Raw genomic sequence first — 14265 nt, forward strand, 5'->3', positions numbered from 1 at the left:
TATTCATCACCCTTTCATTGGCCACCAGGGTGGAGAACAAAATTTAAGATTTTGACTTTGTTCCAACTGGACATGTGAACATAAGAATAACCACACTGGGTCAGACCAATGGTCCATCTAGCCCAGTATCCTGCTTCCACAGTGGCCAGTCCAGGTCACAAGTACCTGTCAGAAACCCAAATAGTAGCAACATTCCATGCTACCAATCCTGGGGCAAGCAGTGGCTTCCCCATATCTGTCTCACAAACAGACTACGGACTTTTCCTCCAGGAACTTGCCCAAACCTTTTTAAAACCCAGATACCCTAATCATTGTTACCACATCCTCTGGCAACGAGTTCCAGACTGCAGTATTTCCATGTAACTTCATTGAGTGTCCCCTAGTCTTTGTACTTTTTGAAAGTGTAAAAAATCAATTCACTTCTACTCATTCTACACCACTTAGGATTTTGTAGACCTCAATCATATCTCCCCTCAGCTATCTTCTCCAAGCTGAAGTGGTGGTGTTCCTTGGTTGGCTGCCACCTGGGGCGGATCGCTGCTGTGCACCGCCCCCCTGGGTGCAGTGTCCCCCCCCCCCCGGTGCACCACCTCAAGCCCCCTCTCCCCGGGTGCATTGCTCTTACCTTCTGGGGTACTGGGAGCAGTCGCACAGCTGTCGGCTCTGCCGGTTCCCTGCTCCCTCTGCCCCAGAACAGGAAGTAACATCAGAGGGAGCAGGAAACGGCGGAGCCAACAGCTGTGCGGCTGCTCCCTGCACCCTCTGCAGCGTGCACCTGGGGTGGGATTTGAATTGGCCACCTCTGGTTCTTTGGCTGCTGGGCTATGCCCCCTCCCCACATGTGTGGGTATCTGAAGAATATCCTTATGTGTCAGGTTGGCATATGCCTATATGTATACTAGTATTCTACAAGCCAAAAACAAAGAAACCACTGTTTTAAAATCACTAAACACAGGATCAAAATTAACACACCCCAAAAATAGTAAATATGAAAAGTTTATCACAAGTAAAGAATGTTTCATACACAGAAAAAGGGCTCATGCATTTGTATAAGTATGGCAAAAAGATGGAACATAAGCATTCCCAGTGGCAAATTTGGAGGAAAGCAGGGGTAGAGTTGCAACGCAAATACAGTACATATGTTATAAAAAAAACCACCTGAACACCCACAGGGGGCAGTGGAAGCTTGAGCACCCCAATATTGAGCAAAGTCCTTCACTTTATTCTAGAAGTAGTGGCGTATTCAAGGTGTGTGTGTTGCATATGCATCCCCTGTCAGTCTCTCTCTCTTTTCCCTTTGCCGCTTCTCTCCCTTCCCTTCCTGGCCCAGCCTCATAAAAATCTCACAATTCCCTCCCTCCCCCCCACCTTAAATCACATCCAGTCTTCGCTTGGGCAGCGCAAGCGCAGCAGTACCCACAGGCTGCCAGCGGCCTGCACTGGGACTGTCTCTCCGAATCAACCTACCCCTTCTGATGCAACTTCCTGTTTTCTGAAAAGGAAGGACAGTTCAGACAGAAAGCCCCAGTGCAGGTCGCAGGCAGCCTATGATTGCCACTGCTGCTGGCCTGCCCAGGCAACGACTGGAGATAATTTTAAGTTGGGGGGGGGGGGGAATTGCCAGATCTTTTGGGGACCGGGTCAGGAAGGGATGGGAAGGGAGAAGGGGGAAATGCAGACGCACCCTTTGTTGAAAATTCCTGGCTACGCCACTGTCAAGAAGGGCTCATTTGTGTTGATTTTACCATCTTCAATCATTTTGAAAAGCTGGCTCCTACGCATGCACCTTCTTTAGATCAGGCGTAAAGTTGTACGAGAGCATCTGCGCTAGGGGTCATTGTAGGAGTTTTGTTTTGTGAAGCCATAAAATAGGCTTAAGTGGGCATTTTGGACTTTCGACATAAGCACTTGACATAAAATTAACTACCGCATACCTTGACTTTATCAAACTTGTCCTCGTTTTAGCATTTATATTTACTGCTCCTCTCAGAAACCTACATTTTGCTACAGAGTGAAAGTTTGGGGTGTAGATTAGACTTTCAGCTTTGTCTGAGACCTTGGTGAGTAGCCAAACAAGGCAGTCAAGGCCCCCTGATCTTATTGCTTTGGCTCAGCTTCCACTGCCTTTCTGACTTGGAATCCCTCCAGCATAGTTAAATTAGCAGCACATCTAGAAATGCTGGAAGTGTGGGCAGGAGACAGGGATGAAGCTGGTGTTTGCCCCTCCAAGGGCGAAAACACATGCTCAGTGCATTTTTTCTAGTGAAAAAGGTGCTGGTACTCGAATGCCAGGCCACCCTTCAGGGGTGGGGTGATCACTGAGAGACCCACCCCACAATAGCCGGGCCCCCTGAAACCAGTCACAGAATCTATGACAAGGCAGAATTGGTGTGTAGAGCCTGAGCTCTTTCATTAAATCTTGGGGACCATGGGTCAATTTTAGCAGACAATGGAAAAGGTGCCGGTACTCAGTACCCCCAAGTACCCCTCAAAAAAGCCCTAAATATGCTACTATGATTTCCTGTTCTGTGGAGGAGTGGCCTAGTGGTTAGGGTGGTGGACTCAGGTCCTGAGGAACTGAGTTCAATTCCTACTTCAGGCACAGGTAGCTCCTTGTGACTCTGGGCAAGTCACTTAACCCTCCATTGCCCCAGATACAAGTAAGTACCTGTATATAATATGTAAGCCGCATTGAGCCTGCCATGAGTGGGAAAGCGCGGGGTACAAATATAACAAAAAAAAATGGTAACCTTAGTTATAGGAGAATAATAATTATCTTACAAGTCAGGAGTAATTGATAGACTGAGGCCCTGGTGGGAAAATCAGTGGATTGGGTGAATCTCATCTCCATTTCCAGGATTTCTCCTGATCGGTAGTTCAGTCTTTGAGCTAGAAAGTTGGAGGGACTGAACTGCAGTCAAAGCTGGTGCACAGTCTATGCTGCTCACAGTCATAGTTTTATGTATTTCATGTTTTCTTGGGTGTCCTCAAACCTCTAGAAAGGTTTTACAGTTGGTGCACAATGATGCGGATTATCACAGAACTTAAAAGTTTCGGGGCTGCTGAATCTGTTTGTAGTATGCTCAGCTCCTGAAGGACTCTTGAGAGAGATTGGCAACTCCCCTCCATCCTTTGACTATAAGATGGCTAAGTGGAAGATAAAATCTAGGGGCCGATATTCAAAGCCATTTGACTGTTGAATATCTCTTCTAACCGGTCAAACAGACGCCGGCTACCTTGTGGGTAGTCGGAGGGCCGAGCTGACACATATGTGGTCAAGTGCTGATATTCAGTCCTATCTTTGTCTGGTTTAACTTATCTGGTTACTGGCACGTAACCGGATAAATGCTGACCGTCCGCACCTACTTTGATATTCAATTCCAGTATCCAGACATTCCTAGCAACTCATTTGCTATATTGTGAATAATTGTTACTATATACCTAGGTTGACTCAGACTGGTGGGGGGGGGGGGGGGGGAGTGGGGTGTTGGATATTTAGAGTCATCACAGCGTTTTAATTTCACTTACGTCTTGCCCCATCCTTGACCATCTTTAAATCTAGATTAAAAGCCCACCTCTTCAACATTGCTTTTGACTTGTAACCACTTGTACCTCTCGCTTCTACCTACCCTCCTCTCCTCTTTCCTCTACACATTAATTGATTTGCTTACTTTATTATTTTTGTCTAGTAGATTGTTAGCTCTTTGAGCAGGGACTGTCTTTCTTCTATGTTTGTGCAGCGTTGCGTACGCTTTGTAGCGCTATATAAATGCTAAATAGTAGTAGTAGTAGTAGGGTCTCTTGAGGGTTCCCAGGATACCACTGATACAAGATCCTCCCACTTAGTCTCATTTTTTGCTGAGTGTGATAAATGTTTGGTACAAAAAGCTTGTCTTAAGATAAAAAAAAAAACTCTTGTGTTCTGTACTCACTGGTTCCCCAGAATATCATGTGCTACTCAGATGCACAGAAAGATGTTCCAGTTGAAGTCATGGGTTTTGGAGACAGGCGCTACCTTTTTCTAAGGTTCTCCTATAAGCGTATCCTGTGGTGTCACTTTAACAGATCCGACCCATTTAGAGAAATTTCTTTCTGGTAAAATCCGAGTTAGATTGGGTGGGTGGAGGAGGAGTCATAGAATTGTGTGCGGGTTGTAAGTTGGGCCAATGAATAATACTTTTCATTCTTTTTACTATCGCATTATTTTACCCTAGCTGAGATAATATTTAACCATCTCTGCTGTCATGTGCACCTTTCTTTAACTTGGTCCCCTTATTTTCTAACTCCTTTTACTCTTTTACCTATCTATATGTTCCATCTTTGCTTATACCCTACAATTAAAATGTTCTATTATGTATTGTGTTGACATTGTAAGTAGTATACTATGCCATGCTTTGTATTGTTATTTGAATATTTTTAGTGCTGTAATTGTCTATTGCTCATTTTTGATTTATTCGTTTTGAAGGAATTTGAGTGAATTCCTTCAAAAAGGCGATAAATAAATCCTAATAAATAAATAAAAATATTTATTTCCTTTTACCCATGATGTGGGCTTAGATTTTGGATTATTGTTCCTTTATGTTGCCTTTGTGATAATTATATTCTTTGCTTCTTGTTTGAGATGTAAATATGCATCCAGTTTCTCCTTTTTGGGCAGCCAGCTTTGGAATGCTCTGCCAAGATCCATCCGAACAATCAACGACCATCTACCATTTAGAAAAATGTTGAAGACCCATCTCTTCAAGAAAGCTTACCCTAATGAGTATACCCAGCAGATAAGATCTGGACTGAATTCGAGGTAATATCGGAAGATCTCATTTCCCAAACGCTTAAAAGATTCGCCAAAGCTCATTGCAAACTAGATATATGCCCAAATAACCTTATGAAATCGCCCCCCCCCAACACTTTATAACAGATCTAATGAAACACGTGAATTTTATGCTACAAAATGGACTCTTCCCAAAGGAGAAAGGAAACATTCTACTCACCCCCATACCCAAAGATGCAAAGAAAAACGCGAGTGAATTAACCAACTATAGACCAGTAGCATCCATTCCTTTAATAACCAAAATAACAGAAGGGATGGTAACCAAACAAATCACAGACTATCTAAACAAGTTCTCAATACTACACAACTCCCAATCAGGACTTCGTTCTAATCACAGTACTGAAACAGTACTAGTTACGCTCATGACTAAATTCAAACAAACGATTGCAACCGGCAAGAATATATTACTACTACAATTCGACATGTCAAGCGCCTTCGACATGGTTCATCATGGAAACTATACACATCCTTGAATACTTCGGTATCGGAGGCAACGTTCTTAATTGGTTTAAAGGATTCCTAACCACACGCTCATATCAAGTGACATCAAATTCGATTACATCAGCCACATAGACACCTGAATGTGCAGTTCCACAGGGATCTCCCCTCTCACTGACTATTCAACCTAATGATGACACCCTTGGCTAAACTACTATCAAACCAAAACCTCAACCCATACATCTACGCTGATGATGTAATGATCTACATCCCATTCAAACAAGACCTAAAAGAATTTCCAATGATATCAACCAAAGCCTACATTCATGCACCCCTGGGCAGAGGTTCAATTAAAACTCAACGCAGAAAAACCCAATGCCTAATACTCACCTCTCAACACAACACGAGCAAATTCCCACCATCAAAACACTGAAACTAAATCTACCAATCTCGGAAACCCTGAAAATTCTTGGCGTTACCATTGATCGGCACCTAACTCTTGAGAATCACGCGAAAAACACAACCAAAAAGATGTTCCACTCAATGTGGAAATTAAAAAGAGTAAGACCATTCTTCCCAAGAACCGTCTTCCGTAATCTGATACAATCTTTAGTACTCAGTCATCTAGACTACTGCAACTCACTCTACGCTGGCTGCAAGGAGCAAATACTCAAAAAACTCCAAACAGCCCAGAACACGGCGGCCAGATTCATATTTGGAAAATCAAAATACAAAAGTGCAAAACCCCTACGAGAGAAGCTACACTGGCTCCCACTCAAAGAACGTATCACGTTCAAAATATGTACCCTAGTACATAAAATCATCCATGGCGATGCCCCAGCCTACATATCAGACTTGTTAGACCTACCAGCCAGGAATGCTAAAAAATCATCTTGCACATTCCTTAATCTTCATTTCCCTAACTGTAAAGGTCTAAAATACAAATTAATGCACGCATCAACCTTTTCTATATGAGCACGCAATTCTGGAACGCATTGCCACGCAACCTAAAAGCGACCTATGAACTGACCAACTTCCGTAAACTACTAAAGACCCATCTCTTCGACAAGATATACCACAAAGATCAAATCATGTGAAACTCTTATATATTTCCAGAAATGTTAATAATGCCTTCTATATATTACTATCATGTATTCCATTATCATGCAATCCTTCTGTAACACCAAATGCCTATTCTTTTCATTTCCATTATCCATGATGTTTTGTAAGCCACATTGCGCCTGCAAAGAGGTGGGAAAATGTGAGATACAAGTGCAATAAATAAAAAATAATAAAATAATAAATAATGACCCAACTTAACTTTTAAGCCCACCCACATGATTCCTGCCCTGACGATTATTATACCTTTGACCATGTCTCACAATCTCCTTATGCTCATTCCTCAATCTCTTCCTCTCCATCCTTCCTACTCCTTACCCCTCCCAATCTCTTTCTTTTGCTCATCTTATCTTTGTTTACCTTCCATGCTCAATTTACATATCCTCAAACCCCACTACTACTATGTTACTACAACTTGTAACATTCTCCTTCAAGACTTTGTAATTCTATTTACTATGTAAGCCGCATTGAACCTGCTATGTGTGGGGAAAACGCGGGGTACAAAGTAATTAATAATAATAATAATTGCAAATAAATACAGAACCAAAACGAAATTTACTTCTGGACAGGAGTGTTCATGTGCCCTGGGATTCTAAACTCCATTTTACAGATTTAACCTTTCACAAACTTCCTTGCTAACGTGCTACTGTTTGGAACCTGGAATGCCATTATACAAATCCAGATATATAAATAAAAATCACTGCTGTAATGTCAAGGTGCTTTTGATGATTGAAGTTGAACAAGTTCATTCACAGTGGTGGAATTGTGCATATAGAACTTACAAAGGGTTTTTTTTTTTTGGGGGGGGGGGTTCTGAACAAGACAAATATTTATTTGATTGGATTTCAGCAACAGGAAAACAAGAGTCCCGGGGGGGGGGGGGGGGGGGTGACGACATTAAACAGAGTTTCTTCATGTTTTTGCCAGTGCCAATTTCTCTCTGTCTTTCATGTTCCCCATCTCAAGGTTTGAGGCAGGAAGGATTACCATTGCTAGATTTCAAAAGGGCTGAGCTGCCTTAATGTTTTCCAGATCTAAAGCTACTACATTCTTGCTGCTATTATTTTAACTGTTGTTTCCCTGCTTGCTAATAGCTGCCCCGTTGGAATGACATGGTACCATTTTCAGCAGCTGTAACAGCTGGAAAAAATACCTGCTCTGTGCAGGTCATCTCAGTCTTCCTCCTTCTATGCTCCTGAGACCCGTCTCCAACCCTCCTGCTAAAGAACTCATCCTCGCTAAGCTCTTCCAGAACGTAGACTATTTCTTCATGCTAATGAGTTATCCACATGTCTGAACTCCATCCCTGCAGTCAGAAAATCACTTTAGCAGCTGTGATGATGGTGGTACTAAGCAGGTCCAGTCCATGACCTAGCAGTGATGAAGCGAGAAAAGGACATCGCACCCAGGACAGGCCTATATTTGCTGTGATATGAAGGCAGAATATTGATCCTTTGCCACAGAAGAGCTTAGTCTGTTTAAATGTTCAGTTGACTGTATCACTTTTTACTTCTGCATCCTACTCAAGAGTATCTATTTTGCTTTTAAAATGTCCAGTCTGCTGTCCTCTTCATGCTCTTTCTTTCTCTAGGAAACATCTACTGTTAAGATTCACACTCTGTTCTTTCAGTGCAGACAGGATAAGGCACTGAAATACCACAGTGGTGTTTCAGTGAGAATGTAAAATTCCTAAGTCAAGCTTTAAAGCCAAAAACTGGTTCCTGTGCCTGAAATACAGAGGAGAAAACACGTGGCATGGAAAGTCTATACAGATCACTTGCCCTCCAGTTCCAGAATCCATGGCTTGCTTTCAGCATGCTGGAATAAAGGGCTGACTGTATATTTTTGCCTGGTACCTTTGGCAGTCTGTTCACATGTTATACATTTCTATCTTTTCTTTCTAGTGGAGAAACACTGCAGCACTTGTCAGTTTTGTAAAAGAACATAAGAACGTAAGAATAGCCAAACTGGGTCAGACTAATGGTCCATTTAGCCCAGTATCCCGCTTCCAACAATGGCCAATCCAGGTCACAAGTACTGGCAGAAATCCAAAGAGTAGCAACATTCCATGCGGAATCCCAAAGAGTAGCAACATTCCATGCGGAACCCCAAAGAGTAGCAAAATTCCATGAGGAATCCCAAAGAGTAGCAACATTCCATACAGAACCCCAAAGAGTAGCAACATTCCATTTGGAACCACAAAGAGTAGCAAAATTCCATTCGGAACCCCAAAGAGTTGCAAAATTCCATGAGGAATCCCAAAAAGTAGCAACATTCCATGCTACCAATCCCAGAGCAAGCAGTGGCTTCCCCCATATCCATCTCAATAACAAACTATAGACTTTATCTACAGGTACTCGTCCAAACTTTTTTAAAACCCAGATACTAAGTAACCGCTGTTGCCACAACCTTTGGCAGTGAGTTCCAGAGTTTAACGATTCTTTAAGTGAAAAAATATTTCCTCCTATTTGTTTTAAACATGTTTCTATGTAATTTCATTAAGTGTCCCCCAGTCTTTGGACTTTTTGAAAGATTGAAAAAATGATTCATTTCTACCCATTCTACACCCTCAGGATTTTATAGACCTCAATCATATCCCTCTTCAGCCATCTCTTTTCCAAGCTGAAGAGCCAGAATTATTTATGGTCTATTATTCTTAATATGTTGCCTTTCACCAAAAGTGACAAGGTGGTGTACAATGAAACAGTATAATATGTTGAAAGGAACTATATTAAAAAATAGGACAGAAAAAAGATAAATCAACTAGAAAATTAGGTACAGAGAAAGGAGAAGACACTGTAGGTGCGTGAACAGTAGCTGAGGAGTAGATAACTAATAAATCATATGTCAAAAGCGTGTAATTAAACTCTGGAATTTGTTGCCAGAAAATGTGGTAAAGGCAGTTAGCTTAGCGGGGTTTAAAAAAGGTCTGGACAGTTTCCTAAAGGAAAGTCCATAGGCCATTATTAAATTGACTTGGGGAAAATCCACTTCTTATTTCTGGGATAAGCAGCAAAAAATGTATTGAACTTTTTTAGGATCTTGCCAGGTGTTTGTGACCTGGAATGACCACTGTTGGACCTCTGGTCTATCCCAGTGTGGCATTACTTATGTACTTACGTACTTATGTACCATTTGTAATTTTACTTTTCACATGTAGTGATTTTAGTACACGTGCTCTTTTAATTGTGAGCTTTTGCACAAATCAAGACTAACAAGTGACTGTGATGGAAAATCAAAGCAGGTCATTAAGAATGCGTGCTCAACTAAATTACATGCAATAAATGCTTTGCAATATCAGAATCCCCAAATATTTAGCTAGAAATTTTGTAATAAAATGTGAAGCAGAAATACTCACATTTCTTATCCCCAGGACTTATTTCATATCATAATACCCCATCGCACACACTTTCCCAAAGTTTAGGGTAAATAATACATTGGCCTCCACCTCTCTGTCCCTTCCTCACTTTCTGTTTCTTACACTTTTACACATCCTTTTTGTTTGGTTTCTTTTCTCAGCTCAGTGCAAGAAACTTCATTGGCATAACATGTAATATAGCGGTTCTCTCACTGCCCTTACCCCCTCCTTTCCCTTCATACAGTGCTGGAAGTAAACAGACACCAAAAGCCCTGACCTCCTGACTGAGCAAAAGTTTCTCTAATAAATCAGAGCCATTGAGAGGACGTGCAATTATTAAGGATGGGAGGTCAGATGCTCTCGAAATATCACAGAAATATGGCAGGGACCAGGAGGATCATCTCAACTTAGCTTTCCTTCTTCTTTCTTCTGTCTTTCCATTCTGACGTCTCTGTTAATATTACCTGCCAGTGACAGAGACACAGAGCAACTCATGCTCTGGGAAGACTTTCACCTACTGAACCTAAAAAGTCTAGGGAAAATATTCAGCCAGTGGCAGCCGGCAACATTATGCCTGGTTACTAAATACAGTGGCGTTCCTAGCTTGGTTGCCACCGGATTAGAGCACCTCCCTCCTCCAGGCGCATCACCCCCCCCCCCCCACTGCGCTTCCTCCCTCCAAGAAAGGGGGTGGTGCATTGAGCAGTCATGTGGCTGTCGGCTCTGCGGCTCCCTGCCCCAGAACCGGAAGTTGACGTCAGAAGGGGCAGGGGACCGGCAGAGCCGACAGCCACATGACTGCTCAGTGCACCCAGGGACGTAGAGAGACATAGCCGGGCACGGGGTATGACTGCCGAAGTCACTGCCCATCCCACTTAGGAGACAGCCACCGTCCCCCCCCCCCCCACACCTACCTTCTTGTGTCAGTGAATCCTCTCCAGCCTCCAAGGGGGGCCGGGCACCGGGGTCTGTCTCTTTCCTGCTCCTGTGTGCTGGGGCCGGGCTATCACATTAACACAATCACCCGGGTCCCGAAAGGAGCAGGAGAGAGACAGACCCCAGCACCAGGCCCCCTTGGAGGCTGGGGCCAAGAAATGTGCCCCCTCCCTGGCCCCCCTCTTGGCAGCCCTGAGTGCACCTCCTTGCTGCCTGCACCTGGGGTGGCCCAAACCCACCGCCCCACCCTTGGTACGCCATGGATTAAATTCCAAGCCATGTCCGGGCACCACCATTGAATATAACCAGGTTTGTGCAGCCAGCTATCTCTTATTCAGTTAAGTTAACCGCGTAAGTGCCAACTCCGCCCCAGACCGCCCACAAAATTAGCGACTATGGCTTTAGCAGTTAATGCTAAAAACCCAGTTAAGTGGCTCCGACAATCAGCGGATCATCCGCACAAGCTATTTAACTGGGAGGGGTCCTCCCCTCCCAGTTACATCGTTTGAGTGAACATTTTCTGGCCTAGACATCACCTGCTGGTACAGATTATAGACAGGATCTTGCTGCCAAACATCCTTGGGAGCAGCTCAAATTAAAACAAGTGGTTGCGGCCTTAAATACGTAATAACTGGAGTTCAGCCATGTGTAGAACAATTCAGTCCTGACACTGAGACCTGGAAGCTACTCTTGCAGTGTTATCTGCAAATCTTAACTCGGGGGAAGCTCTACGAAGGGTACCACAAGCGAGACACCAGGATGCAGCGCAGTACGTGTTAATTTTATCACAGCATCCATCATAGAATAGCGGCGTAAGTCAGCACTTTACGTGCCATTTAGACACGCCCACCTACACCGGGTCAATAGCAGGCTGCAGTACGTTAGCGCATAACTCGCACTATTCTGTAAGTCACGCAAGTATTATAGGACCCGCCCATGCCTCACCTATGGGTAAAATCCCTTCCATTTATACGCTGAAGGATGAATTCTATGTATGGCGCCAAAACATAGCTATTCTATAAACAGCGCTTAAAGTTAGGCACAGTGGATAGCATAGCACGCTAAGAACCATGTCAAATTCTGAGCCCCATTTATAGACCTTCTCCATACTGTACACAGTTTTCAAAGATTGTGCGTCATTTTACCAATCAAGAAATCGCAAAATCTAATATGTCCCTTCCTAAAGGAATCCTACTCAGAAGGAAGGGATCCCCAGAAGCTTAGCCGGTGGTGGGAGGCAGGGCTGGTGGTTGGGAGGTGGGATAGTGCTGGGCAGACTTATACGGTCTGTGCCAGAGCCGGTGGTGGGAGGCGGGGCTGGTGGTTGGGAGGCGGGGATAGTGCTGGGCAGACCTGTACGGTCTGTGCCCTGAAAAAGACAGGTACAAATCAAGGTAAGGTATACAAAAAAAATGGCACATGTGAGTTTATCTTGTTGGGCAGACTGGGTGGACCGTGCAGGTCTTTTTCTGCCGTCATCTATTATGTTATTATGTTATGTTATGTGTTTTTCTGCTCCTTTTCATTGATAAGAACTGACAGGTCCTACGTTGTTGCAAATGACAGCCCATCCCTAATTTTCAAAAGGGCTTATGCTTGCAAATCAGCCTTCCGAATATTGCTCTCCCTTATTAAAGATAGAGGGTGACGGTGTCCTCAGTGTGCTCAAAAGCCACATGTAAGGAGAGGTGATCCTGGCAGCTTCGCTGTGAAAATGATGTAAAGTCCCCTCAGGTCTCCACGCTCCAGGGGGAAACGGAAATTTGCCAACGTAATGATTTATTTGAAAGCCAAGAATGGATGGGCCACAGGACTTTCAGCTGTAACAGTGCAGATAAGATATCTTTAGTTCGCAGATATAAATAGCTTTGCTTTTCCCATGTGTGCCAAGCCTTCATTTCCTGTCCTGCTGTACACTACATAACCCAGTGGTTCTCACTCCAGTCCTTGGGACACACCCTGCCAGTCAAGTTTTCAGGATATCCACAATGAATATGCATGAGATAGATCTGAATGCAACGGTGGCAACTTCCCCCTAGGTACAATAATGCATGCAAATCTCTCATGCATATTCATTGTGAATATTTTAAAACCCAAACTGGCTGAGCATCTCTTGAGGCCAAAGGGAAAAAATGCAAGTGTAACCAGCTCCGATTTTGCTTAAAGGTAAGGGAATATTCCATCTTTGTTGGCCATATCCTGGATATTTTGGGAATAGACCATGGAGATGCCAGCTCGCTCTACCTTCTCTTCACTCTTCCCTCTTTACAGTTTACACGGGGGTGGGGGTTAATATTCAGCAAGCAGTGGTCAGTGGTTTCTTAAACATTGACTGCTGGCAGCTGAAATAGACCAAGCATTCAATACAGGCCCCTATTCATGCATCAGCACTGAAGATCTGAATAGCCATTTGCTACCCTGAGTTAACTGGGTAACTACCTGAGTACAGCCCAGATCACCTTGGCACTAACCGGAGTTGTATATTCAGCAGCATTTTGTGCTTAACCTGGTGGGTTTAAGTCAAGAGGAGACCAGAGGTCCAGCACGGCCGGCCTTTGACCGATTGCCTAACGCTTCCCTCTGCAGTCTGTGCCCCTCATCAGCGAGGCAGGTTGATGGAATTGGCGGCCAGGCTACGAAACATTCACAGTCCCGTAGTGAAAGGGTGTGCCAGCATCTGCAGTAGGAAGCTGGGGGATTGTCTGCCTTCACGCCAAACTTTCCTGTTTTGTTTTTTAAAATTTATTCTTAATTCCCCATGGATTCATCTGTCATGCTGGAACTGCTTTTGCAGATTGTCTCGTCAATTTGAGGTAAAAAAAAGAATAACACTGTTGGTTTTCCTTTTATCCCAACCAGACAGGGGAGGCTAATGCTTCCACTTTCCCTCCTACCCTTCCCTTTTCCTGAGCCTCTGAATCTTTGATTCCCCACCTCACCATGGGGTTCAGGGTTTCCCAAGACCTGCAAATTAAAAAAAAAGAAAAAGACTTACCACTTAGCAGCAAGATTAGAAACTTCATCGGAAAGGGCGTGCTTGGAAGAATTTCTCAGTGCAGTACTGGAGGGTTCCTCTAATCTACAAGGAGGGGCACAAAGACAAAAGATGAAGGGGTAAGGGAGATATAATGGTGCTTTTAGCCTGTTTGGTTCCTTTCTGCTTCACTCCTGGGCTTTTCTGTTCTCAGTCTCTTTGTTAAAAAAAACACAAGAGTCTCCGTTTTATACTCAAAGCAACGACTTTCATCTTGAAGCAGGTATCACAGATATGTCAGCCTTTAAAAATTCAAAGGAAGCTCGTTTTTGAGGCTGAAACGAGGGAGCAAGCTCCACAGTTAGCTGAAAAGCATTGGGGGTGTGAAATTTGTTAAGGGGAACAGTGGAAAGATGAAATGGAGAGCCTTTGCTGAAGATGAGGAGATGACAGCACTTGAGCTTCGGTTCTTTCGATTTGACATTGACACTAACTGGTTGAGTTTAAACTAACGGATTGAGTTTTACATTTAAGTCCAGTCCAGTCTCGATTATCTGACGTAAATGGGACCAACCCTTTGTCAGATAAGTGAAAAGTCAGATAATATGGAAA

General features: G+C 43.7%; 1 protein-coding gene across 2 annotated transcripts in view; it reads right to left on the reverse strand.

The window, feature by feature from the left end:
• Nucleotides 1-13754, reverse strand: part of LAMB2 (laminin subunit beta 2) — a 125961-nt gene extending 112207 nt beyond the window's left edge. For both annotated transcript variants that reach the window (XM_030205982.1, XM_030205981.1), the window contains exon 1: nt 13675-13754. In XM_030205982.1, coding sequence (XP_030061842.1) covers nt 13675-13702 — 28 coding nt within the window. In that variant the 5' untranslated portion in view covers nt 13703-13754. The remainder of the gene's footprint in view (nt 1-13674) is intronic.
• Between the last annotated feature and the right edge of the window lie 511 nt (nt 13755-14265).

This window comes from Microcaecilia unicolor, chromosome 6, assembly GCF_901765095.1.
Source record: "Microcaecilia unicolor chromosome 6, aMicUni1.1, whole genome shotgun sequence".
Classification (NCBI taxonomy): Eukaryota; Metazoa; Chordata; class Amphibia; order Gymnophiona; family Siphonopidae; genus Microcaecilia; species Microcaecilia unicolor.